General features: G+C 49.4%; 8 protein-coding genes across 8 annotated transcripts in view; all 8 read right to left on the bottom strand.

Moving 5' to 3' along the window:
• Positions 1-278: 278 nt before the first annotated feature.
• Positions 279-2059, bottom strand: LOC125953251 (putative polypeptide N-acetylgalactosaminyltransferase 9). The gene is made up of 3 exons (XM_049682704.1): positions 1645-2059; positions 1411-1575; positions 279-1336 (listed from the first exon to the last, which is right to left on the bottom strand). The coding sequence occupies exons 1-3, from the start codon at positions 2057-2059 to the stop codon at positions 279-281; spliced, it is 1638 nt and encodes a 545-aa protein (XP_049538661.1).
• A 499-nt stretch (positions 2060-2558) lies between these two features.
• LOC125956096 (putative polypeptide N-acetylgalactosaminyltransferase 9) lies at positions 2559-4528 on the bottom strand. The gene is made up of 3 exons (XM_049687636.1): positions 4021-4528; positions 3795-3959; positions 2559-3738 (listed from the first exon to the last, which is right to left on the bottom strand). The coding sequence occupies exons 1-3, from the start codon at positions 4514-4516 to the stop codon at positions 2705-2707; spliced, it is 1695 nt and encodes a 564-aa protein (XP_049543593.1). The 5' UTR covers positions 4517-4528; the 3' UTR covers positions 2559-2704.
• Positions 4529-4687: 159 nt separating this feature from the next.
• Positions 4688-6583, bottom strand: LOC125956093 (putative polypeptide N-acetylgalactosaminyltransferase 9). The gene is made up of 3 exons (XM_049687632.1): positions 6046-6583; positions 5812-5976; positions 4688-5759 (listed from the first exon to the last, which is right to left on the bottom strand). The coding sequence occupies exons 1-3, from the start codon at positions 6530-6532 to the stop codon at positions 4702-4704; spliced, it is 1710 nt and encodes a 569-aa protein (XP_049543589.1). The 5' UTR covers positions 6533-6583; the 3' UTR covers positions 4688-4701.
• A 110-nt stretch (positions 6584-6693) lies between these two features.
• LOC125956090 (putative polypeptide N-acetylgalactosaminyltransferase 9) lies at positions 6694-8800 on the bottom strand. The gene is made up of 3 exons (XM_049687627.1): positions 8202-8800; positions 7963-8127; positions 6694-7883 (listed from the first exon to the last, which is right to left on the bottom strand). Exons 1-3 carry the CDS (start codon positions 8773-8775, stop codon positions 6835-6837), a joined length of 1788 nt encoding a protein of 595 aa, XP_049543584.1. The 5' UTR covers positions 8776-8800; the 3' UTR covers positions 6694-6834.
• A 760-nt stretch (positions 8801-9560) lies between these two features.
• LOC125956088 (putative polypeptide N-acetylgalactosaminyltransferase 9) lies at positions 9561-11990 on the bottom strand. The gene is made up of 3 exons (XM_049687623.1): positions 11205-11990; positions 10977-11141; positions 9561-10891 (listed from the first exon to the last, which is right to left on the bottom strand). Exons 1-3 carry the CDS (start codon positions 11815-11817, stop codon positions 9849-9851), a joined length of 1821 nt encoding a protein of 606 aa, XP_049543580.1. The 5' UTR covers positions 11818-11990; the 3' UTR covers positions 9561-9848.
• A 112-nt stretch (positions 11991-12102) lies between these two features.
• Positions 12103-14495, bottom strand: LOC125956085 (putative polypeptide N-acetylgalactosaminyltransferase 9). Its single transcript, XM_049687619.1, has 4 exons — positions 14277-14495; positions 13600-14188; positions 12947-13524; positions 12103-12866 (listed from the first exon to the last, which is right to left on the bottom strand). The coding sequence occupies exons 1-4, from the start codon at positions 14448-14450 to the stop codon at positions 12225-12227; spliced, it is 1983 nt and encodes a 660-aa protein (XP_049543576.1). The 5' UTR covers positions 14451-14495; the 3' UTR covers positions 12103-12224.
• Positions 14496-14993: 498 nt separating this feature from the next.
• Positions 14994-17667, bottom strand: LOC125956094 (putative polypeptide N-acetylgalactosaminyltransferase 9). Its single transcript, XM_049687633.1, has 2 exons — positions 16861-17667; positions 14994-16795 (listed from the first exon to the last, which is right to left on the bottom strand). Exons 1-2 carry the CDS (start codon positions 17537-17539, stop codon positions 15774-15776), a joined length of 1701 nt encoding a protein of 566 aa, XP_049543590.1. The 5' UTR covers positions 17540-17667; the 3' UTR covers positions 14994-15773.
• Positions 17668-20150: 2483 nt separating this feature from the next.
• Positions 20151-22808, bottom strand: part of LOC125956114 (serine-enriched protein) — a 10764-nt gene continuing 8106 nt past the window's right edge. Inside the window, exon 7 of the mRNA XM_049687678.1 lies at positions 20151-22808. This exon is cut by the window's right edge and continues 1837 nt beyond it. Within this exon, the coding sequence (XP_049543635.1) occupies positions 21393-22808 (1416 nt within the window). The 3' untranslated portion in view covers positions 20151-21392.

The raw sequence follows: 22808 nt of genomic DNA, 5'->3' as shown, positions 1-22808 counted from the left end.
GCTGTGCCTATCGGTTGATCGGTACATTTGCTGTACGCCAGCTCGAAGGCTGAGGTCACTGTGTAACATCTGATGTCGGTCCAACACTATATCGTCGTACTTTTTCTATGGATCAATACGCTGGTTGATTTGATTTTCACGTGCAATGAAGCTATTTAATTAAACACAAATCATCTACCCTTAATGTGTTGACTTTTAAAATATCCGCCACTAACACTAAAACTCATCAGAATACGTTTATTACTAATGTTAATGTTAGTCTGCTTCGTGAAAGTGAACTAGTTGTACTTGAAGACGGATACATCCAGCTGAATAAGCTTCACTATCCATCGCTGACCTTGTCGGCCACTGTCACAGTGTTCCATTACAATTCGACCGGCATCTACTGCAAGACATTGACCACTGGATTCACTCCGGAGCTGCCCAGTTGCTACCACATGCTGCCAACGTTGACTATTCACGCCAGCCTTCCGATGGCATCTATTCGTACTCACTGGCACACCACTCCCGGTGATACCTACTTCCAAGCACTGCGAGTAATTGTTGAGCTCATGGTAGAAGTTGTGCGCCCAGTACTGTTCCTTTCCGCGTCCATTACAACGCTCCATCGAGAGCGGCTCCTTACTTTGGCGCCACTGATGCGTCAGACAGTGGTTCTGCTCTAGCGCAGCATTACGAACCTCCCCACGGAAAGCACCCGGCACGAGTGGGTTCATCATCTCCGGAAAGGCCGTCAGAATGTAATCATCACGGAACGTTCCACATCCGGCCCGCTCACGGACCGCTTTCCGCGTTTCAACCGAGCCAAACATACCCACCAGATAGCGCGGAATGCCGTAAACGTCGAACATGATCTGCTTGTACTCATCCATCCACACTTCCGCCAGCCGGAGCGAGTTTTTCAAAATTATATCCTTACCGACGTGGTCCAGGTAGGGGTGGGTGAGTTTGGCAATGTGTGCCACACGTGAGCATGGTACGATCACCATCCGGCCACCACACATCCAGCTTTTGATCGACAGCTCAATGTTCTCGATACCGTACATCTCGAAACCTTCGTCGTACCAACCGAGCCGCTCGAAGAACGTTCGATCGATCGAGAACAGACCACCGGCCATCGCCGGGGTATCGAATGGGACGAACGGGTTTGGGTAGCTCTTGTGCATTGCGGCACGACCCCACCAGCCAAAATTGAGATCCCACTGGTAGGCTCCTACCCGTAGCGGTCCTTTATCTTTATCCAGCGCCATACTGTACAGATCGATGAGATCGATCGTGGGAATGGCAATGGTAGTCGCGTTACGGGCCACCTCCTGGATCAGTGGCTCCAACCAACCTGTAACAGTCATGAGATACAAGATCATTTCATTGCACAGATTGAATTCTATTAAACACATAGAGCTACCTCACCTACGGTACACTCGACGTGAGAATCGAGAAATGTGATGATCTGAGCCTTCGATGCCTTTGCACCGTACACTTTGGCCGCTATCAATCCTAACCGTTGCGGGGCACGCAAGATCCTCACCTTAGGATATCGTTCGAAATACTCATCCAGACGTGTCTTTAGATAAGCTGCAACATTTGAAAACTCTATCAATACTCGCATCGAACAAATAAATCCGCTCCCAAAAAGACACTTACCTGCAGTGGAGTAGTCATCTACGAGAAGAATTTCCTCTATTAGGTGGCCAGGAGTACGGTCCAGTACGGAGTGCACGGTACGCAACAACACGGACCAGGCTTCATCGTAGAACACGATCACGATCGACGTGGTCGTAAGGTTGGCTGTTTGTTGCAGTTGCCGACACCAAGGGGCTCTTATGTCGGGTAAACGTCGCCGTACCGACATCAAATCCGATGCGTACTGGTTGTATCCAAACGAACGCAACCCTTCCTGCTGCAGTGACTGCGTTTCATTCGTTGTGTCGATGATCACGGGTACGCCCATATCACCGGGAGGTGGGTTCAAATCATTGAAATTTGTTGTGTGTATGTAACTGGCTAGTTCTACGTTTTTATCGTAGTCCTTCACATGACGGTTGCCGAGATGCAGCATGTAGATTGCCAAGGATGAGCTGAGAAGAATGAGATACGCCACTAGTGATACCACTCTCCGAATGTACCGTCTGCTGGGCATGATCGGTTAACCTAAACTGTTTCATACCCTTTTGAGGTCGAAATCGCTTGCTTTAGAGCGGAAGATCAACGCCTAGCACCCTGAACAGCTGCATTGCGAACAATTGAATTGCTTTGTGTAAAAGAAGTAATTCCTCTGACAATACGCCCATCTGTGCCTGCGATGATCCGGATAGTAACGGCAGTCGTAGCAGGTGTATCATATCGTATCAACAGCAGTTATTTAAATTTCATACTTTGTGTAAAAGACATTGAGTTGTAGTTGTTTCATTACGTCGCAGGCTACTGTGTGATCCTATCCCAATTTTAAAAAGGAGATAACGGTTAGAAGGCAATGTCGTAACGATTGTAGGTTGGCATATGGTTTTTGCTCAGAGCCTACTCAGCGTTCCATCGCGTGCCATTTTACATGATGACGTTCCTTTTTTTTCAATGTCATCAGTTTGTGATGTCGATCTTTTCTGCCAACAAAAACTCAGAAACTGTTTTAATATCCTTTAAATCATGGATTTTACTTTTATTAAATGTTATCCTCCTGCTTTAAATAAACGGTAGAACTAAACTATTAATACAAATCACTATAATCGATAAACGTCACCAGCCACTGCTGCTGTTTACTGTTTTCGTTGCACTTTTGCATCACCAGCGATGACCCGTTGGCATGCGTACTCACCGCCAGACAGCTTCCGTGGCCCATATTCCAGATTTGCTTCGTCTCAACCACATACATCCAACCCTGGTTACCGCGGCGCCGATGACAAACGATCGATCGCAACCGAGTGCCCGTGAAATCGAGACACATTTTGTACGAATTGATATCACTGTAGTAGCTATGCGTCCAGAACTGATCGCTATCGGCCTCTTTACAGGGTGCCATATGTGGGCTGTCTTTCGCAGTGTCCACCACTGTTAGACAGTGATCGTGTCCTAGGGCAACGTTTTTTACCTTGCCACGAAACTGCCCAAAAACATTCGGTATCGTGAGCTCGGGAAAAACGGTTTCTAGGTAGTAGCGGAATGGTTTACAGCCAGCTTGCTGACGAAATCGTTGCCGGGTCTCAACCGATCCAAATAGCTCCTCGCTGAAGTATGGGACACCGTTGACGTCGAACACGATTCGTTTGTACTCATCCATCCACACCTCGGCTAACCGGATCGAGTTGTATAGTTGGACATCTCGCTTAATGTTCTGTATGTAGGGGTGACCCTCCTTCTGAATGTGACCGACACGAGAGCAAGGCACGGTGAGTAGTTGTCCTCCGCACATCCAAGTTTTAAGCGATAGTTCAATATTTTCCATGCCATAGATATCGAATCCCTCGTCGTACCAACCGAGCCGCTCGAAGAAGGATCGCCGGATGGTGAACAATCCTCCAGCCATCGCCGGTGTGTCGAAGGGTTCGAGCGGATGTGCGTACCGCTTATGTAGTTGCTTTCGTTCACACCAGCCAAAGTTAAGATCCCACTCGAAGGCACCAGCAAGCAGTAGCGAAATGTTGGTGCTTACGCCTAGATCCAGCGGATCTATCTTATCAATCGTAGGAAGGGCGACAGTCGTCTCATTTCGTGCGACTTGATCGAGCAATGGCTCGAGCCAACCTGGTGAACAAATCCGATAGTTAACACAATATTTTGATCGCGAAAGCACCACTTACCTTCGGCACATTCGACGTGAGCATCGAGAAAGGTGAGTACTTCCGAAGTTGCCATTTTGGCTCCCAGTACGCGTGCCTTGATCAATCCCATTCGCATGGCGGCCCGAATGATTCTCACCTTCGGGTATGCCTCGAAATAGTCCTTCAGTTGTGTCTTCAGGTGCGCTGGAAAGGATATATGATAAGAAAGACTCACTATTGCAATTTTTCATGTGTTTTAACTCACGCAAACTGGAGTAATCATCGACGAGAATGATCTCCTGCAGCAGGTGAGGTGGTGAATGGTCCAGTATCGAATGTACGGTTCGTACCAGAACCGACCATGCCTCGTTGTAGAACACGACGACGATGGATGTCGGTGGAAGATTAGGAAGAAAATGTGCCGCGGCTCGTTGACACCAAGGATCGGGGACAATAGGTAGACGTCGATGCATCGATACCAGATCGGACGCATATTCGTTGAGTCCATAGCGCTTCATAGATGCGCGAATCGCTTTTGCTATGGATGGATTTGATTTGTTGAGAATCACAGCACCTCCCATATCCCCGGGAGGATACAGTGCCTTTGTCGAGCCCAGCAATGGATACACATCATTGCTTGCAGTTTGCGGATGAACCGACTCTTTACTAAGATAAATGATTATGTTTAGAAATACAAACGCAATACACAGCACTATGAAGAGATAAGGTCTCGTGAGAAGGGATCGAATTATGAAAAACATTTTGTTGCGCAGCAGGCCCTCCGTTTTAAACTAAGTCAATGGACGTATACTGTTAGTCTGACGAGCGAAGAAAAGAGTGCATTTCTAAAAACCAACCCCTTCAAAACCCCGCTGCTCAACAGCATGAATTCAAGCCATTGTTCTCGTTGATAAAGCTTCAGCTGTGTTAGTTAGTAACGCTTTTATTACGGCTGCTTCCAGAAATCATACTGAAACAACGGTGCGTACCATTGCTGCGCAAGTTTGCGTTCTTGGCACGGTTCCAATATCACTGTGCGCGTAATGTTCGGCAAGGGTGCTCCAATTGAGAGACACGTTTGATGAGCCACACTTTTCAGTTGTAAACTGCGAACATTGTAACTCCAGGCTTGTGCTCCTCGCATCCGATGGCACATTACGATCAGAAGATGCTCAGATGAAACTGCATGGATGCACCGTTTATAGCTGTTCAGTTCCTTATAAAAATTGTGTGTCCAAAATTGAGCCTGGGAATCCTGCGACAGGCATGGTTCCATGGTAGGACCCTTGGACCACTTCGAAACCGTCAAACAAGTCCCATTCCCTAGGGCAGCATTATGGATTTCACCCCGGAACTGGCCGGGTACAATCGGTGACGGCATTTCCGGATAGGCACGCTGAAGGTAGTACTGGAAAGACTTACATCCAGCATTTTCCCGAATGGCCTTTTGGTCACGCACGCTTCCAAACAGTTGCTCACTGTACCCCGGTACGCCATTGACATCGAAGATGATCCGCTTATATTCATCCATCCACACTTCGGCCACCCGGACAGAGTTTACAAGCGTTACATTCACATACTTTTGGCCAATGTACGGATGAGAGCTTTTGCGGATGTGTGCCACATGCGAGCACGGTACGGCCAAGATACGACCACCGCACATCCAACTCTTAATCGAAAGCTCGCTGTTCTCCATACCGTACACCCGAAACTGCTCATCGTACCAACCAAGCCGAGCGAAGAAGGAACGCGAGATCGTGAACAGTCCACCGGCCATCACGGGTGACTCGAAGGGAACACTGGGAAGCTTGTGTATCGCTTCACGCCTTGGAAACATCCCACGGTACCACCAGCCGAAGTTAAGATCCCATTCGAACCCGCCGAAAATATGTGACGACACGTTCATTATCACATGGAGATCGTGATCATCAATACGATCAATCAGTGGCACAGCGATGGTGGTATCGTTCCGGGCCACTTGCTCCAGCAATGGTTCCAGCCATCCTGTAGGGGAAATGAAGATTAGGAGTAGCTCTAGTAGTTTCCGAATCCATACCAATGGTGCACTCGACATGCGCATCGAGAAATGTGAGTAAAGGTGCAGACGTGTTTTTGGCTCCATGTATCCGTGCCTGAATCAGTCCCAGTCGCGTGGTAGCTCGTAAAATGCGAACCTTCGGGTAAGGACGTAAATACTCCTCGAGCTGTGCCTTGAGGTGCGCTAGCTAGGAACAAAAGTGTATTAAAATACGAACAAATAAATTGTCTAATTTTGTAGCATTCAACATACGTAGGTAAGAACAGTCGTCTACAAGCAACACTTCATCGACGAGCTCCGGTGGCGAATGGTCCAGCACCGAGTGAACGGTACGGAGGAGAGCAGACCATGGTTCATTATGGAACACGATTATGATGGATGTTTGTGGCAGCGTTTCACGCGGCATGTGATTGCAACTTAAATTAGCTCGCATATCCGGTAAACGGCGCCTTACTGGAACCAGAGATGAAGCGTATTCATTGAAACCATATCGCTTGACGCTTTCCTGGACAAACACTTGGGAAGAGGGATCCAACTGAACGCCAGTACCCATATGTCCGGGTAGCAAGGAATAGTCTAGTTTGTGCCCTGTGCTAGTCAGGGGAATTTTATTCCAATCCCGGATTCGGTACATCACTCCTACACTATTTCGATAGAGGAAAAGATCCACCACGAAGAGTGTGACCAACACGCCAATCATCAATGCCCAACACACAAGGTTAGAAGAACGAGAGAACATCTTTTCGTTTGCCCTGTTAGAACAATACTGAGAGACATACCGTATGCTACCTTTGGCTGGAATTGTTGTTTGCAATTGTATCCCTTCATACAATGGCAGTCAATTGTATGCTCTAACGGACAAATGCAATCGACAGGAAAAAAAAGAAATATCCACAAGAATAAGAAGCAAAAATGTCAATGTTGTCGATTGATCCGTTACAAAATGCGTTAATAGCCTACTGAGTGTGCAGAGTGTTCTGTCACAACTTGGTAAAGACACGTGTCATCAAAGTAGGCTGTGCTGCCATTTCGAATTTATTTCTAAGCCTTTGTCTGGCTCTCCAGCAGCATAGACACATCCAGCTGTACGAAGGAAACTATCCACTTTTGCTGCGCTTTGGTCACATCGCACTGCTCCATCAGCAGCGTGACGTTTGTCGCTGTATTCAGCGAAAGACACTTATCTGCCTTTGCAGCCAACTGTATTTGCTTGCTATCTACCATGTACTTCCAGGCCTGATTGCCACGGCTTTTGTGACACCGGTAGACGGCCAAGTTGGGCCCATCGATACAATTTTGATAGCTGTTCAGCTCCTGGTAGTAGTTGTGCGTCCAGAATTGACTCTTCTCGAGATGATCGCACGGTGCCATACCTAAGAAGTTGTCCGTGCCTCGATACGTTAAGCAGGTCCCGTTACCCAGCGCACCATTATGAACCTCGCCACGGAACGCACCCGGTACCATCGGATTATGCATCTCCGGGAACGCGTTCTCAAGGTAATACCGAAACGGTTGACAACCGGCCTTCTGACGTATGGCTTTGCGATGTTCGACGGAACCGAACTCTTCCTCCGAGTAGTGCGGTATGCCGTAGATATCGTAGATGATACCCTTGTACTCATCCATCCACACTTCCGCCAGTCGGATCGAGTTCGCACGCACCACGTCCTTGGTTTCACGCGTCAGATAAGGATGGCCAGCCTTTTGAATGTGCCCTACACGGGAACACGGTACCGTCACCATCTTGCCTCCGCACATCCAGCTCTTCATCGACAGCTCAATGTTCTCGATACCGTAAATGTCGAAACCCTCGTCGTACCAACCGAGCCGCTCGAAGAACGTCCGATTGATCGTGAACAGACCACCGGCCATCGCGGGGGTATCGAAGGGAACCATCTTGTTGTCGTACTTTTTCTTCATCGACCAACGACCCCACCAACCGAAGTTGAGATCCCAATCGTATGCTCCGATAAAGATCGGCGCCTTATCATCCTTGTACTTCATATTATACTCGTCGACCCAATCGATTGTTGGTATCGCAATAGTGGTCCAATTGTGTGCTACCACATCGAGCAGCGCCTCCAGCCAGCCTACGGAATGTGAAACAGACAAGTACGTCATTGGAGAATTACTTAAATATCGACCAGTATTGTAGGGTATAGCACACACCTACTGTGACTTCTACATGCGCGTCGAGGAAGGTGATAAGATCGGTGGTTGTGTTTTGTGCCCCAAACATCCGTGCCCGTATCAATCCTAATCGTTTCGGAGCACGCAGAATGCGAACCTTCTCGTAGCGGGCAAAGTATTCCTGCAGTTGCGTCTTAAGATGAGCTGGAAGGGTGTGGAATGAAGCGTACGATTTATTAGAGTATGGTCTCGAACAGGCCGGGACCTATTCTACTCACGTAGATAGCTATAGTCATCCACAAGTACAATTTCGTGAATGAGATTGGCTGGTGATCGATCCAGTATGGAGTGCACGGTACGTACCAGCACCGACCATGCCTCGTTGTAGAACACGATCACGATCGAGGTCGGCGGTAGGTTCGCGGGATACCGTCCCGGTTCCCGACACCAAGGATCACGAACCTCCGGCAGTCTTCGGTGGACTGACATTAAGTTCGAGAAATACTCATTGAAACCCTGCTTAACTATCCCGTCTTGCATCAGTGTGTCAACCTCGGTATCATTTAGATCGTTCTCCACCGGAGCACCCATATCACCCGGAGGAATCGGATAACGCGCATCGAGCCCTTTCGTGGTGTAGACGAATTTGAATAACGTTGTCCCGTCCGGGGTTGTGGTGATAGGCTTATCCTCATCGGTTGGTACAGCCGATGTAACGTCAAGTATTGGTGCCGGTCTCAATAGTACGACACGTCCTCGGCCGCCGTTAAAGAGCTCGTTGATGAATAGATAAACTAACAGCATAAACAGGCACACAACTATTACTAATCCGTTTCTGAATCCGGAACGCATGGTGTACTGTCGCTAATGCGGATTTGGTAGACGTGTCGCGACCTCATCCGGACTATACCCAGCTCAATACTGATCGTTCGAGAGCGTGACAACGGTGATCGTGCACGAGACACGTCGCTATTCATTGCCGTTGATTATGAGTTGTTGGCATAGAAAGGTATTAGCTTGATGGAGGTGTATTGAGTGTATCGTCATCACACCACACAGCTGCTTCCTTCAATAACAACAAACACTCGGTCTAGACTCATCGGAACTCAATAGCATTCTTTCATCCTCTTATCATTCTGTTTTATTCATATTTTTTTTGTTACAAAAATGTCTTGTACAGCGGAAACAATAAATGTCTTGCATCGCGTATCAGGGATTGCAAAAGGAAGTGTTACGTTGTACCAAATGGAAAGCGACAAGCGAAGCGAAGCAGCACAACAGCTCCCGTAGTAATGGCGCCTTGCTGCAAGCGTGCCATTTTCTTATCAGATCAGAGGCGCTATCAAATTGGCAGGCTATGAGTGGGTTGCCAAATCCGGTGCATATTCTGACATTGATTGAAGTTGTGGAAAGGGCGTGCTATCAGTGCTAGATGCAGGCGTTTCACGTGCTGCGTGCAGCAGTAATTGATTACCAACCATGCTGCCACTGCAGATGACACTTATTGACTCTTCTATCTTCTATCGAGGGAATGTGATCGAATGCATAGTATTAAAACATTTCCTTGAGGTAAAAATGATTTATTTTTACAGAAAGGCATTTCACTTGATTTTTGAGAGATGAAATAAGTCGCTAGTTTTTTTAGGTTTCTTTAAAGTAATTTATCTTTACGGTGAGGTTACCATCGAACAGATCGAATAAAACAACCCGTAAATCCACGAGGGAAACGTATCGTGCACGGTTGTTGTCTTATCTGGGCGCTCGATAAGCGGCACACTATCGATGAGATAGGTTTTCGGATTAATTAATAGGCGTCAAAGAGGGGGGAACGACGCACTCCGTTGTTGGCCCACTAGCTGGCCAGATAAGCTGCAAACGCCCTGAAACACTGAAACCACTGGCTTATCGGCTTCGCGATGCGCTCGTCAACTTTTCCCCTTGAACGGTGTCACGTCATAGTGGACATAAGCGAGGGACCAACGCTGTGAAGCACGCTTTTCATCACACGTTTCCATCGTGAGTGTAACGTTCGTGAGGAGATTAAGCGCGAGACACTGCTGATGCTTAACGCTCTGGATCTGTCCCGTGTGCACCAGTACACGCCAGGCCTGGTTACCCCGCGAACGATGGCATCCGAACACTCCAAGGTTGCTGCCGGTAAAATCGATACAATACCGATAGCTGTTCAGCTCCTCGTAGTAATTGTGCGTCCAGAATTGGCCTCGTTGCTTCCCATCACACGGCGCCATTCCAAGAAAGCTGTCGGTATGCCTATAGTCCAGACACATGGTCACTCCTAGAACGACACTATGCACCTCACCACGGAACGCGCCGGCAACATCGGGGCTATGCATCTCCGGGAACGCATTCTCGATGTAGTAGCGAAAACCGCGACAACCGGCACGTTCTCGTATCGCCTTTCGGTTTTCAACGGAACCGAACTCCTCTTCCAGATAATGCGGTATACCGTGGATGTCGAAGATCACGTGCTTGTACTCATCCATCCACACTTCCGCCAACCGGATCGAGTTCGCACGCACCACATCCTTTTTCTCGTTCCGCAGATAGGGATGGCCAACCTTTTGGATGTGAGCTACACGGGAACACGGTACCGTCACCATCTTGCCGCCGCACATCCAGCTCTTCATCGACAGCTCAATGTTCTCGATACCGTAAATGTCGAAACCCTCGTCGTACCAACCGAGCCGCTCGAAGAACGTCCGATTGATCGTGAACAGACCACCGGCCATCGCGGGGGTATCGAAGGGAACCATCTTGTTGTCGTACTTTTTCTTTATCGACCACCTTCCCCACCACCCAAAGTTGAGATCCCAATCGTATGCACCGATGTATGAGATTGATTTGTTCGCCACCAGCGCCATACTCTTCTCATCGATCCAATCGATCGTCGGAATGGCGATTGTGGTAGAATTGCGAGCCACCACATCGAGCAGCGCCTCCAACCAACCTGCAATGCAACCCGGTAGAAGAACGGAACAACTCATAAGCTCGACGTGGCCGTTGCGCAATGGTCGTCGCTCGATCTCACTCACCTACCGTACACTCAACGTGTGCATCAAGGAACGTAATCACCTCGGAAGTCGTATTTTTCGCCCCAAATATCCTTGCCCTTATCAACCCCAACCGCTGCGGTGCCCGGATGACGCGCACTTTTGCGTACGGTCGCAGATACTCCTCTAATTGAGTTTTTAGGTTTGCTGTAGGACCGGATAGGGAGATTAGTGAGCCAGTGAGTGGTTCCCCGAACGAGGCATACTTACGCAACGTAGAACAGTCATCGACGAGCACGATCTCACGCAGCAGATGAGCCGGTGAGCGATCGAGCACGGAATGGACCGTCCGTAGCACCACCGACCACGCTTCGTTGTAGAACACGATCACGATCGAGGTTGGTGGAAGGGTGGCCAGAAATCGACCGGACTCCCGGCACCATGGATCCCGAATCTCGGGCAAGCGGCGTCGGAGAGCCATCAGGTCGGAGGAGTACTGATTGAAGCCCTGTTTCGTCATACCTTCGTCCACCATCGTACCGATGGCACTATCGGAGAGATTCACTTTGACTGCTACGCCCATATCACCCGGTGGCACGGGATAACGGGGATCCAATCCGAGCGTTGTGTACGCGAACTGAAATCCCTTCGCCTCATCACTTTTATCACCGTTCGCTTCGATGGCGTAGAGAAACTTCTGTCCGGGTTGCTGCGATTTCTCACCATCACTATCGAGTATCCTGTTAGGAAGTGACACCTTGGCACTGACATCGTACGAGTACAGGATAAACAGAGTAGCCAGTGAGACGGTCCCCGTTACTGTGGCGACCAGGACGCAATGGCGCCTCGATGGTACGCAGCTAGCGACCGAACGCTCGCGCATCACTACCGGCAACCGGTCACGGCGCTGTCAATGCAAGACTGTCGACGACGTGTCGACGGCTGCCATCGGGGAGGCTTACTGGAACCGTCGACAACCGTCACCGATAGCGTGCACTTCAAACGAACGGTGCGCCGATAGATCGTTCGATAATGAGGGGCAGTTTCGTTCACTACCTCCTCCTCGTCGAGAGCGATAAGCTCGAGCCCCGGCGCTCAGTTACCTTCGCTACCTCCCTCCCCCCCCTCGTCGACCATCGACCCGACAAACGCTGCATATGGGAAATGAAGTCATAAAAACGCAATTTTCTCCGCAAGTTTGTTTCTTGATCAACTATTGTTTACAACAACCATGACATGACAGTGGACACGGGGACCGTGTTTGTACAGCTGTCTTGCTCACAGCGCAAACTAGTTACTGCTATCGCTGCTACTGCTAAAGTCTAACGCTGGATAGTGCCATCTTTGAGATTCCTGTGCCGCGTTGCAACCATCGATACGTAGCTGCTTCGTGGTCGGTTCGACCGCTAGACACTTGGCGCTATGCTTGCAGTGTTCGAACTGATACGTGGTACCATTGTAACGCCATTCCTGGTTCCCTCGCGCTTTATGGCACGCAAACACCCGCAACGCACTGCCATCGTAATCCAGACAGCGGTTCTCGTTGCTCAGCTCACCGAACAAATTATGCAGCCAGTGTTGCCGCGCATCGGAATCGGTCTGGCAGGGTTCCATGGTCGGCAGACCGGCAGACGACTGTGCGGTGAGACAATGTTTCGGTTGGCCCTCCATCGAAAGTGCCTCATTCTCGAACCGGCCATGACCGGGCCGTTTGTCGAGCGCTGGTGCTAGCTCGGGAAATACGGTCTCCAGATACCAGCGGAAACTTTTACAGTGAAGCGCCCGCCGCAGTTGCTTACGCTCGGTCACGTCCCCAAAGTCACCGCGATACTGGGGGCCACCGAACAGATCGTACAGTACGGCGGCGTACTGGTCGAGCCATACCTCGGCCACACGCACCGAGTTCGTGCGAGCGACGTCCTTCGCCAGTCCCTGTCAGGAGGACAGTAATAAAAAAATAGAAAAGAAATCGAACTTCCATTCAAGGCGCACAGCATCAGCGGAACACTTACAAGGAGATACGGATGGCCGGTTTTCTGGATGTGAGCAACCCGGGAACAGGGCACCGTCAATAGCTGACCGCCACACATCCACGCTTTCAGCGACAGCTCAATATTCTCACCACCATAAACATCGAGCTGCTGATCGTACCAACCGAGCCACTCGAACAGCTTCCGATGGATCGTAAACAGACCACCGGCCATGACCGGTGTGCTGAACGGTTCGAGCTTGTTCTCCGGTTTGTTCACGCGGTCCCACCGGCCACGCCACTGAAAATCCAATCCCCAGCCCATCGCCCCATAATACACCGGTGCCTTGTTGCTGACCAACCCGAGGTTCTTCTCATCAATCCAATCGATCGTGGGCAATGCGATCGTATGCCGGGGATCCCGAGCTACCACATCAAGCTGTCCCTCCAGCCACCCGACCGTACACTCACAGTGTGCATCGAGAAAGGTCAGAAACTCGGAGGTCGCATTCCTAGCGCCGAGCAGACGGGCACGGATCAAACCAAGTCGCTCCGGTGCTCGCAATATTCGAACCAGCGGATAGCTGGCAAAGTATTCCTCCAGCTGGGTACGTAGATGTGCTACACTAGGGATCGTCGATAGAGATTAGCGTCGGTGTGGTGGTGGATTCAAACGGGATCCCCCAAAAAACTTACCCAAATTGGAGTAATCATCCACCAGAATGATCTCCTCGATCAGTGCGCTCGGTGTGCGATCGAGAATGGAGTGCACGGTACGTACCAGCACCGACCAGGCCTCGTTGTAGAACACGATCACGATCGATGCCTTCGGTAGGGTGGCCTGTAACCGGCCCTCCTTCGTACACCACGGATCACGCAGATCCGGCAGACGACGGTGCACCGGTATCAGATCACTGATGTACTGGTTTAACCCTTGATGCGCGTAACCTGCCGCAACCAGCTCCGAAATCTCGTCCGTTACGTTATCGGGCAGTGTCACCGGGACGCCCATATCACCCGGCAGCTTCGCATTCCACTCATCATTCGGGGCCGGTGTGTAGTGGGTATCGTAGGGGAACACTTGAAACGCGGGTATCACTAGTTCCTGCCTGTAATGCTGTTGCTGCTGCTGCTGCAAACGCTCCTCACGCTCACGGATACTCTGGAACTCTTCGAGTGTGGCCAGACGGTCCGACAGCTGAGCGTGGTAGAGGTAGAGCGCAAACAGACAGCAGAACACAATCACGGCCCAGCACAGGTCCCGTCTGGCTGAGAGCAGTTTGAGCTGTTTTGGTTTTTTTTGTTCAAACAAAAGACATTTAAGCTTTTCCGCTAACCTTTTGTCGGTGACGTGCTGGCTGGATAATGCTTACCCCGTACATGGTGCTCGTACGGCTACTATTCCGATACTGACAATCGACCTGATGCTTCGCGTTGCGATGAAGCGCAACATATGGTAGTGCTTGCGTAACGCTAGCGGTGCCTGTGTGTGTGTGTGTTCTCTTATCAATAGCATTTTTGTTATCTGTATCGACGAGTGGGACCATTGACGTGGATAAGAAACGCGCTCCTATTACGCGCCCCCCTTTTAACCTCCCCCAAACGGGTCTCTACTGTTTAGCGATTAGCGTACATATAGACGTGGCGTCGGTTCAAAAGGTGCTGGCTGCATACACCGCCAGCAGAGACGCTAGCATCACGCTTACCATCAATGGAAATGGAGTGTACGGCCAGAGATGGAGTTGTTATTTTTGGTTTTTTTTTTGTAAACAGTCTGGAAGCGGGCCTTATTCTTCAAACGGAAACATTGACTAGCAGCACGATTGTCTTTCCTGGATGTACAATTTAAATGTGCACTGATGACTAGTAAACAGTCTCGCGTCGTAGTAGGCTGGCGTCGCGAGTCCAGCTTGCAATCTGTTGACGACGATCAATCTAGTAATCTGTTTTCAAGTGTCGTCGAGAGTAAATCGATTGGAAGTATTAAGTATAGCTTTCCGTTGGAGATAAATCAATGTGGTTAATAAACGTTCGATATGTGCATGTGGAATTCAAACTTTAAAAATCAATTCGAAATGGATGGACTGCTTTTCTTATACGTTTATTGATGTTCAAAATCTGTTTACTGGGTAGAAGTTTAAGATGTATTCCTTATTTCGACAATTCATTATTTAAATGAGGTTAAGGTACATTCGGACCAAAAAAGGCTTATTTTTGAAGATTTTGAAGATCGATTAGTCCAGTAGCTTTTATACTACGGTGGGCATTGTCTTTGAAAACGTATGCTTTAGGAAAACATCTTCAAAGTAGCAAGATGCATAGAGCAATGTATGAAGGGCAGTTTTTTTTTTAAATCCATATCTTTGTCAGTTTTGCTTCGATTGATCCAAAACTTACACACAATACTCTTGAAAAGTATAAACATTCATGAAAGAATGTAAAAAAATTTAATAAAACAAATTAAATACCTTAGCCCTCCCCCTAAATTTAATTTGAAAGACTATTCATATTAACTTGTACTATCATGCTGCCTCGCCACGCCGCTCGGTGCCTGCGGCACTGCATTTAAATTACACACCTTCTCCGTGAGATCTTCTAGTGCACCTATGGCAGCAATCCTAACGACAATAAATTTGACTGCCACCCCAATCATACTTTAATGTATCGTACTGTACTAGAAAGCAGATATGATAAACGACCTCTACAGCACCGGCATTAATCGCTTATCTTTATGATCATTCTTCCACTGATAAGCTGTCATGATAGACTCGATACATTACTGTATCGCCCTCCATCAGGCCTAGCGCACATGTTTGCGACGAGTATCCCACCGATGACCGTTTCGGCCACAAAGCTGCCCGGCTGCCACATCACAGATTGTTGGGTTGATAGTTTTGAAAGAGCCAACGCTGACCAGGAACGGTCGAATCACAGGCTTCGAGCAACAGCTCGGTACCACTCCACTGTAGACACCGATCGTACGTGAGCTTTTTAAGCTGGCCGGTATCCGGCAGCCAGACCCAACGCTGATTACCACCCAAACCATGACAACGCACCACACTCAGCAGCTCGCCATCGTAATCCAGACAGTGATCCTCGCGTGTCACCTCACCCTTCGCCGTCAGGTACCAGAGCTGATGGCCACCGTAACCATGGCAAGCGACCAAACTCAGCAGACTGGGCCAATCGAGACACAGTGGAGTGGCCTTAGCATCATCGGCGAAGCGGATTTCTCCCCGTGCAACCGCCTTACTCGGATCGAACTGCTCCGGAAAAACGGTCTCCAGGTACCAACGGAACGGTTTACAGGCGAGCCGTTGGCGCAGTTCGTGCCGTTCCGTTAAATTCCCAAACGAACCCCGCCTCGCTCGGCCACCGAACGTTTCGTAGAAGTAGTCCGCATACTCATCCAGCCACACCTCGGCCACCCGGATCGAGTTGCGCCGCACGAGGGCGAACCCGTCGGACAGTTGGCGTAGGTACGGATGGCCACGCTTCTGGATGTGTGCCACGCGAGAGCAGCCGACGATCTGCATGCTACCACCGCACATCCACGCCTTGAAGGAAAGCTCCATGTTTTCACCGCCATAGATCTGCATTCCCTCGTCGTACCAACCGAGCCGCTCGAAGAAGGACCGATGGATGGTAAACAGGCCACCGGCCATCGTTGGTGTGTCGTAAGGGGCCGCTGGATTGAGCGCCACCGATGGCTGCACGAGTCGATCCGCCCGGACGCGCCACTGAAAGTTCAAGCCCCAATCGAAGGAACCGTAATAGCGGACGGAGTTCTGGGCGTTCAGCGCTAGCGTATCCTCGTGGATCCAATCGATGGCCGGAATGGCGATCATCGTTTCGCGCTGTGCCACGTGTGCAACCAGCGCCTCTAACCAGCCTGTAAAAAAATACGAAGGTCATCGATCAAGAACCACAAAACAGTAGTTACTGCAGCATGCTTACCTTCGATCACTTCACAGTGAGCATCGAGAAAGGTGATGATGCCGGATCGGGCCGCCTTTGCACCGAGCAGGCGCGCACGAATCAAACCAACACGCTTCGGTGCACGTACCAGACGAACCTTTGGCAGGGCGGTTATGTAGTGTTCGAGCTGCTGGTGCAGATGCTTCATCGTTGAGCTATCATCGACGAGCAGTATCTCCTCGATCAGCGCACTCGGTGTACGATCGAGCACGGAGTGCACGGTCCGCAACAGCACAGACCAAGCTTCATTGTAGAACACGATCACGATCGATGACGGTGGCAGCGAACCCGGGCCAATGTTTCGGTTTCGTCGTTCCTGCTCCTCCGTCCTGCACCAGGGATCACGCACGTCCGGGAGCCGCCGGTGCAGTGGTATCATATCCGAAACGTACTGGTTTAAACCTTGCTCCTTCCAACCACGCTGTACCAGCGCCAGTACGGCGGGCGAAAGGTTGTCCGGCAGGACCACCGGAAGTCCCATATCGCCCGGTGTTCCATCGGGATCGGCAGTCGTGTTGCTCCACGGTGGTATCCTCAGCCATCCACCCAACGCTGCGTCGTCACGGGAGTTTCTTTCCAGGAGCGAGATCCAAAACGCAACACCAAGCAGCGAAACGATGAACAGGAAAAACAAATGCTTAGCCGTCAGCAGAGCCATACTGTACTGGGGTGTAGTACGCTCCTAAGCTCCACTTGGAATGACCCTTTCGCTAGCATAACTACGGTGTGACTGTTGTTCCGCTTGCGATAACCGCTAACGCTGGTGCGACGGTATAGCGCGGTAAACCTTGGCGAGTCCGGCTTGCGAAATCAACGGGAAGCGGCAAAGGTTGATCGATGGTGTTGGAGGGGTGGGGCTGGTGTCGGTTGGTTAGAGTATGATAAATGGGTCGTACACGAGACTCCGCGTGCGTGGTAGCGTCACTAGCAAGCAACGGCAATGTGCTGAGAAAGCTAGAACGGAATGAGACATGATATCATCACCGTCAACGCACCGCTGCCGAGTGGGTAGATAAGACAGAACAGGAGTTCTCGGTGGACTAGCTTTTGGTCGAGAAGGCGGGGGGCGTTGTTGTACAAACCACCCCACCTCGACTGATAGCAGTGGCTCGGTATGTGTATGTGCGCGGTATGATAACATTGCAGTTGTCCGAGGGCGTCGCGAGCTGTGTATTCGAGACCTGTCGACGTGGTCAGGTTTATGACGTCACCGTTAGACCTGCTAAGCGCTCGCCACAGTGTACTTCGATGGAATTGCAGATTGCAAAAAGGCGAACGTACAGTATGAAAAAAAAAGTTTATCCACCCCTACATGAATTTAACGTTTTGGCTGTTTTCTCCAAACAACAAAGTCCGAAAATCAAATTCGATTCGATTGATTCGTATATTAATAGTTTCGGTTTATTCTTCATTATTTTGCTTTTTACTTTTTTCCAAAAGACCCACTAGAAAAAAAGATATGACAAAAATAGTAGAGAAAGGTACGATAAAAAAGTTTATCCACCACATACCAAAAAAATATGGTTTTCTCTTCAAAATAGTCAAATAAAAAATTTCTTTCTCTTTCCATTTCAATGATGCAGTTTAGTGCCTGAACCACATGCGCATCTTTTGAGACCCTATCGATGGTTCTATCGCCTAAAATAATGGAGTTATGGGCCTAAGAAGTACCTAACAAACTAATAGTTGTTCATTTCTTATAGATGCTCATAGAGCAATTTTTAAATGAATTAGTTGTCTAGTAACTTGGTGCATAACTCCATTATTTTAGGCGATAGAACCATCAATAGGGTCTTAAAAAATGCACATGAGATTAAGGCACTAAACTGCATCCTTGAAATGGAGGAAAAATATTTTTATTCGACTATTTTGAAGAGAAAACCATACGATGCTATACAATTCCATAAATTTTTTTGTATGAGGTGGATAAACTTTTTTTGCGTGCTTTTCGTACCTTACTCGACTATTTTTATAATATATTTTTTTCAAGTGGGTTATTTTTCAAAAAGTAAAATGAAGAAGAATAGAAAACTAATCTATTGATATGCGATTTTTAATTTTTTGACAAAGATGTTCGGAGAAAATAGCCAAAATGTAAACTTCTTGCAGGGGTGGATAAACTTTTTTTCATACTGTATTTGCGATGTACTCACCTTTTCTCAATTGGAAACATTCGCTCACTTTCAAACAACGGGATTGGCGGCAGAAATTCCGACTTTATTTTTGAAATGTTTTATTTCATCTGAATATATATGTTTATATGTATAATATTTTGCTTTTATTTTGGCTTGAGTTTCAGAATCAACATACATCGAGTAAAAACGGGGAATCAAAGTCATGCCGAGACAAAACGGGTATCTTCTCGCTCTAGAACTTTGGATTTTTTGGTTCCGTCAAGGGTCAAAGTTGATGTGCTTTAGAATGATTGCGGTATCTGCTCTTCCCCGGGGCTCTGCTCCCGGGTTGCTCCGTGAAGGTGTGTGTGTGTTTTTTTAATCAATGACAGAACTAGATCATGGGGAGCTGATATAAGAAGGGACAAACGTGTATCACAGGTATGCTCACTGGGAGGAAGAATTCGGTAGTTGGGATAGGGTCGGTGACAGGATGGGTTGACAACAACCAAGAATACACCAAATTACAAACACACTGTTTAATCTCTCACACACACACACACATACTCAGACAGACACCCATAAATAGAGTAGAGTAGAGCCCTCTCCTTGAAGGAGGGTAGTATAGATGAAGATAGATCTCCTGATCCCCCCCAATCGCTGATGCGCTACACTTGGTCTAGGTATCGACGAAACCCTGTTCAGTTCAGTTGCCCAGTTGCACGCACCGCGCTCGCCTGTCTGCCCTGGTCCGCTACCCTGGTCTTCAAGCAGCGTAACTTACGATTGTACTAAAGGGAAAGAAATAGTAGCACATCAAATACACACTAACAATATACGATTGGCCTCCAGAGTCCCGTTTGTTTGTTTGCTTTTTTTTTTGCTAATTTGCTAGTCCTTCGGCCACCATGACAGATGGTTGTAAGATTCCTGCTCCAGCAAACCGACCGGTTACTACTACTACTACTAGTACTGTTCCTGCTATGGTCATCAGTTCCTGTTGGCTGCTTAGAGGGTAGCGCGAGTTCAGTTCTTCAGCTCGAAGGTCGGTTTCGATCGGTTTATCGCGTTCGACACCGGTTCGACACCGGACAGCGGTTCAGCTATGCTGCTCTCGTACCCCTTTTCCCGACTTCATAACGACTCGATTTAGGTAACGACCGACTGTGTCGTCCGTTATTAAGTATTAACTTTTATCACGCGTATAACAGCGTGCGAGATCCAACCGGCCTGGTGGGGAGCGAGAAATTCGTGCACAAAAACACCTTTTTGACTAGTAAGTTCACGAGTGTGTGTGTATGGTTTAACGATTTGTTTAATTGTGAGTGAATGAATTTGCTTTGGCAAAAAACCGGTAACATTTGCTACATTAAAAGTACTCTGGATACAATGATTGAAATCCTTTGACTTTGATTAACTGCCATCGAAGGCGCCCTCTGGCCTCGATTCGATTCGTAGGTTGTAAATTGGAAAACGTTTGACCCAAAAACCACAGCAAGCTGCGGTATGGTGTGGTGAATATGGTAGGCTGACTGACTTTCTTGCAAGAAGCACAGCCGCTCTGACCACACACAGGCAAGCCAGTGCACTCTGGTGTGCTACTGCCATCGCTCGCAGAAGGGGAGCTAAGGGAGAATGGGGGGAGTAATACTACTAAATGCATTTTTTTTTTGTAATTGAATTTGCATCGTCCAAGGGACCAAAAGGATTTTGATTCCATTCGATTCGACGGCGCTGAGTGAGTGGCGCAGCTGCCGTCTTGTCGCTTTCCTCCATTGTTCCACTGTATACTGCGTTGCGTAAGGAAATGTTGCGCCGCTGGAGGAACACTCTATAACGCTCCTCATCTGCGCCTCTGCTGCTTATAAGTGATTCCTTAGTATACCTGAGAGAATGAGAGATATCGCGCCACGTTTGACGTGAGGAGTAGTTTATCCGGGTTCAAGATCATGCGGCTGATCAAGTTCCCCGGGTTTTGCCTCTGCTTTGGTTTGCAACAACGGGCAACAGTAACATGCTAAGTCTCATCAACAATTGATATATTTGAACACGAGTTTTGTTTAGTTTGGAGAGGAAGTGGCTGCCCGGACCCGGCACCAATCACTTCCTTCGCTTTCATGTAGGTCACGGGTACGTGGTTAGGTGGTTAACGTGTAAATGTATAAGTCACACTACGTGTGGTTTTTTTTTTTACTGAAAAATGCAAACCTTAAACTACCTAATCCCCGAAACGTGAATGCGAACCGTGACGCAAACGACACATCTAGTAGGTATCCGAAAAAACCGCGGTTTTGGGCAAACTGTCACACGTCGATGACGTATCTGACGTACTGTGAAAACGGCCGATCTAGTAACCCCCCTTTTTTTTGGGGGTTGAGTAAAACCTCGCTCGCAGTTTTAGAAACTTTTGCCAATCTCGAGCAACTTCTTCCGTCGACTGTCGCGCCTCTTGTGTCGGCTTTCGGCCTTCTCCCGCAGCTGACGCCGTTCGATCGACGGACAGATGGCGTCCGGTGAGCTGTCCACCTTCTTCAGCACGATCCGAAAGGTGAAGGTGTGCTTGGGTGAGGCACTGGCGGCCCGTCTCGGTGACGGTGGCTCGAACTCGCTCCCGCTGGACGTGTCGAGATAGCAGGAAGACAATCGACCACCGGAGGACGATGACGCAGCAGCCGCCGCCATTGGCACTCCCATCGGTGCCGGTGGTAATGGCCGTGGCTCGAAGATGGCCGCACAGCGCTTGTCGGTGCAGAGGAAGCGTGGATTGGATTCGTTCGAAGATTTGCGCGGCGGTGGCAGCGGAAAATGCTGCTTTCCATCGATCGACGAGTAAGGACTGCGCTGGAGCGGACTACCACCACCAGCACTCGCCTGTACGTAGTGATGGTGCTGCTGCTGTTGTTGTTGATGGTGGTGGTGGTAATGGTGATGATAGTGCTGCGGTGGTGTCGTCTCGAAGATCGAATCGTAGCTATCGCGCGAGCTAAAGTTCGAGGAAGTCTGATTGGAAAGCGGCGACTTGGCACGGTGCGGTGCGGAGTGATGCGTCTTCATGCCACTCCCGGTAGCGAGACCGGACGTACCACCGACTACACTACCCGTACCAGCACCAGCACCACCAGGAGGTCCGGAAGAGCGACCCAAGGAATCACGGCAACGACCGGGTTCCGATATCTGCTTCCTTGTCGGTGCCCGCGTTCCCGATATGACGGAAAACGCCGACCGCGGGCTCGTCGACCGTGGGTGCGCCGGCTGATGGTAACTGTCCGCTAGATCGAAGTGCGTCTCCAGCGATGATTTGCGACCCTCCGGGTACGTCGTCCGCTGGAACGTTTCCGCATCGACGAGCTCGATCGAGGACTTGCGGATGTCGTACGGTGAGAGCGCCTTCTCACCGCGCTGCGAGTTATCCAGCTCGACGAGCTCGAAACTGGAGTTCTGATCCTCATAACTCGTCGACTGATAGCGCGAGATATCGAAGCTCGTATCCATCGACGAGTGCCGATCACCGGACACACTCGAACCCGGCATCCGATCGGTCGTATCGATCATCTCGAAGCTATCGCCACCCGAATCCAACCGGCTATGGTGCGTACCCTCGTGATCGGTATCGCTCAAGCTGCGCAGATTCTCCAGAAACGGTGATCGCGGTGGATCAAACGAAGCGCGCCTCGATGGTGGTTCAATCTCGAACGTTGGACACTGGATCGCGTCCGGTTCGGGGCGTCCACCTCGCGCCGCAGCACCACTGCCACCGTCTTCACCAGCCTCATCGATCGGTTCCTGGCGTGTGAACAGTGCCTCCAGTGATTT

This window comes from Anopheles darlingi, chromosome 3 (assembly GCF_943734745.1).
Source record: "Anopheles darlingi chromosome 3, idAnoDarlMG_H_01, whole genome shotgun sequence".
Classification (NCBI taxonomy): Eukaryota; Metazoa; Arthropoda; class Insecta; order Diptera; family Culicidae; genus Anopheles; species Anopheles darlingi.
The sequence above is the reverse complement of the archived record's forward strand: the minus strand, read 5'-3'. Positions and strand labels throughout refer to the sequence as shown.

What these genes read in the sequence shown, in the direction of transcription:
- LOC125956096 (XM_049687636.1), bottom strand. Translation starts at nt 4,516, where the DNA reads ATGTTTTTCATAATTCGATCCCTTCTCACGAGACCTTATCTCTTCATA. An exon ending in CGATGATTACTCCAGTTTGC is followed by an intron (nt 3,960 to 4,020) that starts GTGAGTTAAAAC and finishes TATCCTTTCCAG; the next exon opens with CGCACCTGAAGACACAACTG. An exon ending in TCACGTCGAATGTGCCGAAG is followed by an intron (nt 3,739 to 3,794) that starts GTAAGTGGTGCT and finishes TTTGTTCACCAG; the next exon opens with GTTGGCTCGAGCCATTGCTC.
- LOC125953251 (XM_049682704.1), bottom strand. Translation starts at nt 2,059, where the DNA reads ATGCTGCATCTCGGCAACCGTCATGTGAAGGACTACGATAAAAACGTA. An exon ending in AGATGACTACTCCACTGCAG is followed by an intron (nt 1,576 to 1,644) that starts GTAAGTGTCTTT and finishes CAAATGTTGCAG; the next exon opens with CTTATCTAAAGACACGTCTG. An exon ending in TCACGTCGAGTGTACCGTAG is followed by an intron (nt 1,337 to 1,410) that starts GTGAGGTAGCTC and finishes TGACTGTTACAG; the next exon opens with GTTGGTTGGAGCCACTGATC.
- LOC125956094 (XM_049687633.1), bottom strand. Translation starts at nt 17,539, where the DNA reads ATGGCTCTGCTGACGGCTAAGCATTTGTTTTTCCTGTTCATCGTTTCG. An exon ending in TCACTGTGAAGTGATCGAAG is followed by an intron (nt 16,796 to 16,860) that starts GTAAGCATGCTG and finishes ATTTTTTTACAG; the next exon opens with GCTGGTTAGAGGCGCTGGTT.
- LOC125956093 (XM_049687632.1), bottom strand. Translation starts at nt 6,532, where the DNA reads ATGTTCTCTCGTTCTTCTAACCTTGTGTGTTGGGCATTGATGATTGGC. An exon ending in AGACGACTGTTCTTACCTAC is followed by an intron (nt 5,977 to 6,045) that starts GTATGTTGAATG and finishes GTTCCTAGCTAG; the next exon opens with CGCACCTCAAGGCACAGCTC. An exon ending in GCATGTCGAGTGCACCATTG is followed by an intron (nt 5,760 to 5,811) that starts GTATGGATTCGG and finishes TTTCCCCTACAG; the next exon opens with GATGGCTGGAACCATTGCTG.
- LOC125956090 (XM_049687627.1), bottom strand. Translation starts at nt 8,775, where the DNA reads ATGCGTTCCGGATTCAGAAACGGATTAGTAATAGTTGTGTGCCTGTTT. An exon ending in GGATGACTATAGCTATCTAC is followed by an intron (nt 8,128 to 8,201) that starts GTGAGTAGAATA and finishes ACACCCTTCCAG; the next exon opens with CTCATCTTAAGACGCAACTG. An exon ending in GCATGTAGAAGTCACAGTAG is followed by an intron (nt 7,884 to 7,962) that starts GTGTGTGCTATA and finishes CACATTCCGTAG; the next exon opens with GCTGGCTGGAGGCGCTGCTC.
- LOC125956085 (XM_049687619.1), bottom strand. Translation starts at nt 14,450, where the DNA reads ATGGTCCCACTCGTCGATACAGATAACAAAAATGCTATTGATAAGAGA. An exon ending in GTACGAGCACCATGTACGGG is followed by an intron (nt 14,189 to 14,276) that starts GTAAGCATTATC and finishes AAACCAAAACAG; the next exon opens with CTCAAACTGCTCTCAGCCAG. An exon ending in GGATGATTACTCCAATTTGG is followed by an intron (nt 13,525 to 13,599) that starts GTAAGTTTTTTG and finishes TCCCTAGTGTAG; the next exon opens with CACATCTACGTACCCAGCTG.
- LOC125956088 (XM_049687623.1), bottom strand. Translation starts at nt 11,817, where the DNA reads ATGCGCGAGCGTTCGGTCGCTAGCTGCGTACCATCGAGGCGCCATTGC. An exon ending in CGATGACTGTTCTACGTTGC is followed by an intron (nt 11,142 to 11,204) that starts GTAAGTATGCCT and finishes CCGGTCCTACAG; the next exon opens with CAAACCTAAAAACTCAATTA. An exon ending in ACACGTTGAGTGTACGGTAG is followed by an intron (nt 10,892 to 10,976) that starts GTGAGTGAGATC and finishes GTTGCATTGCAG; the next exon opens with GTTGGTTGGAGGCGCTGCTC.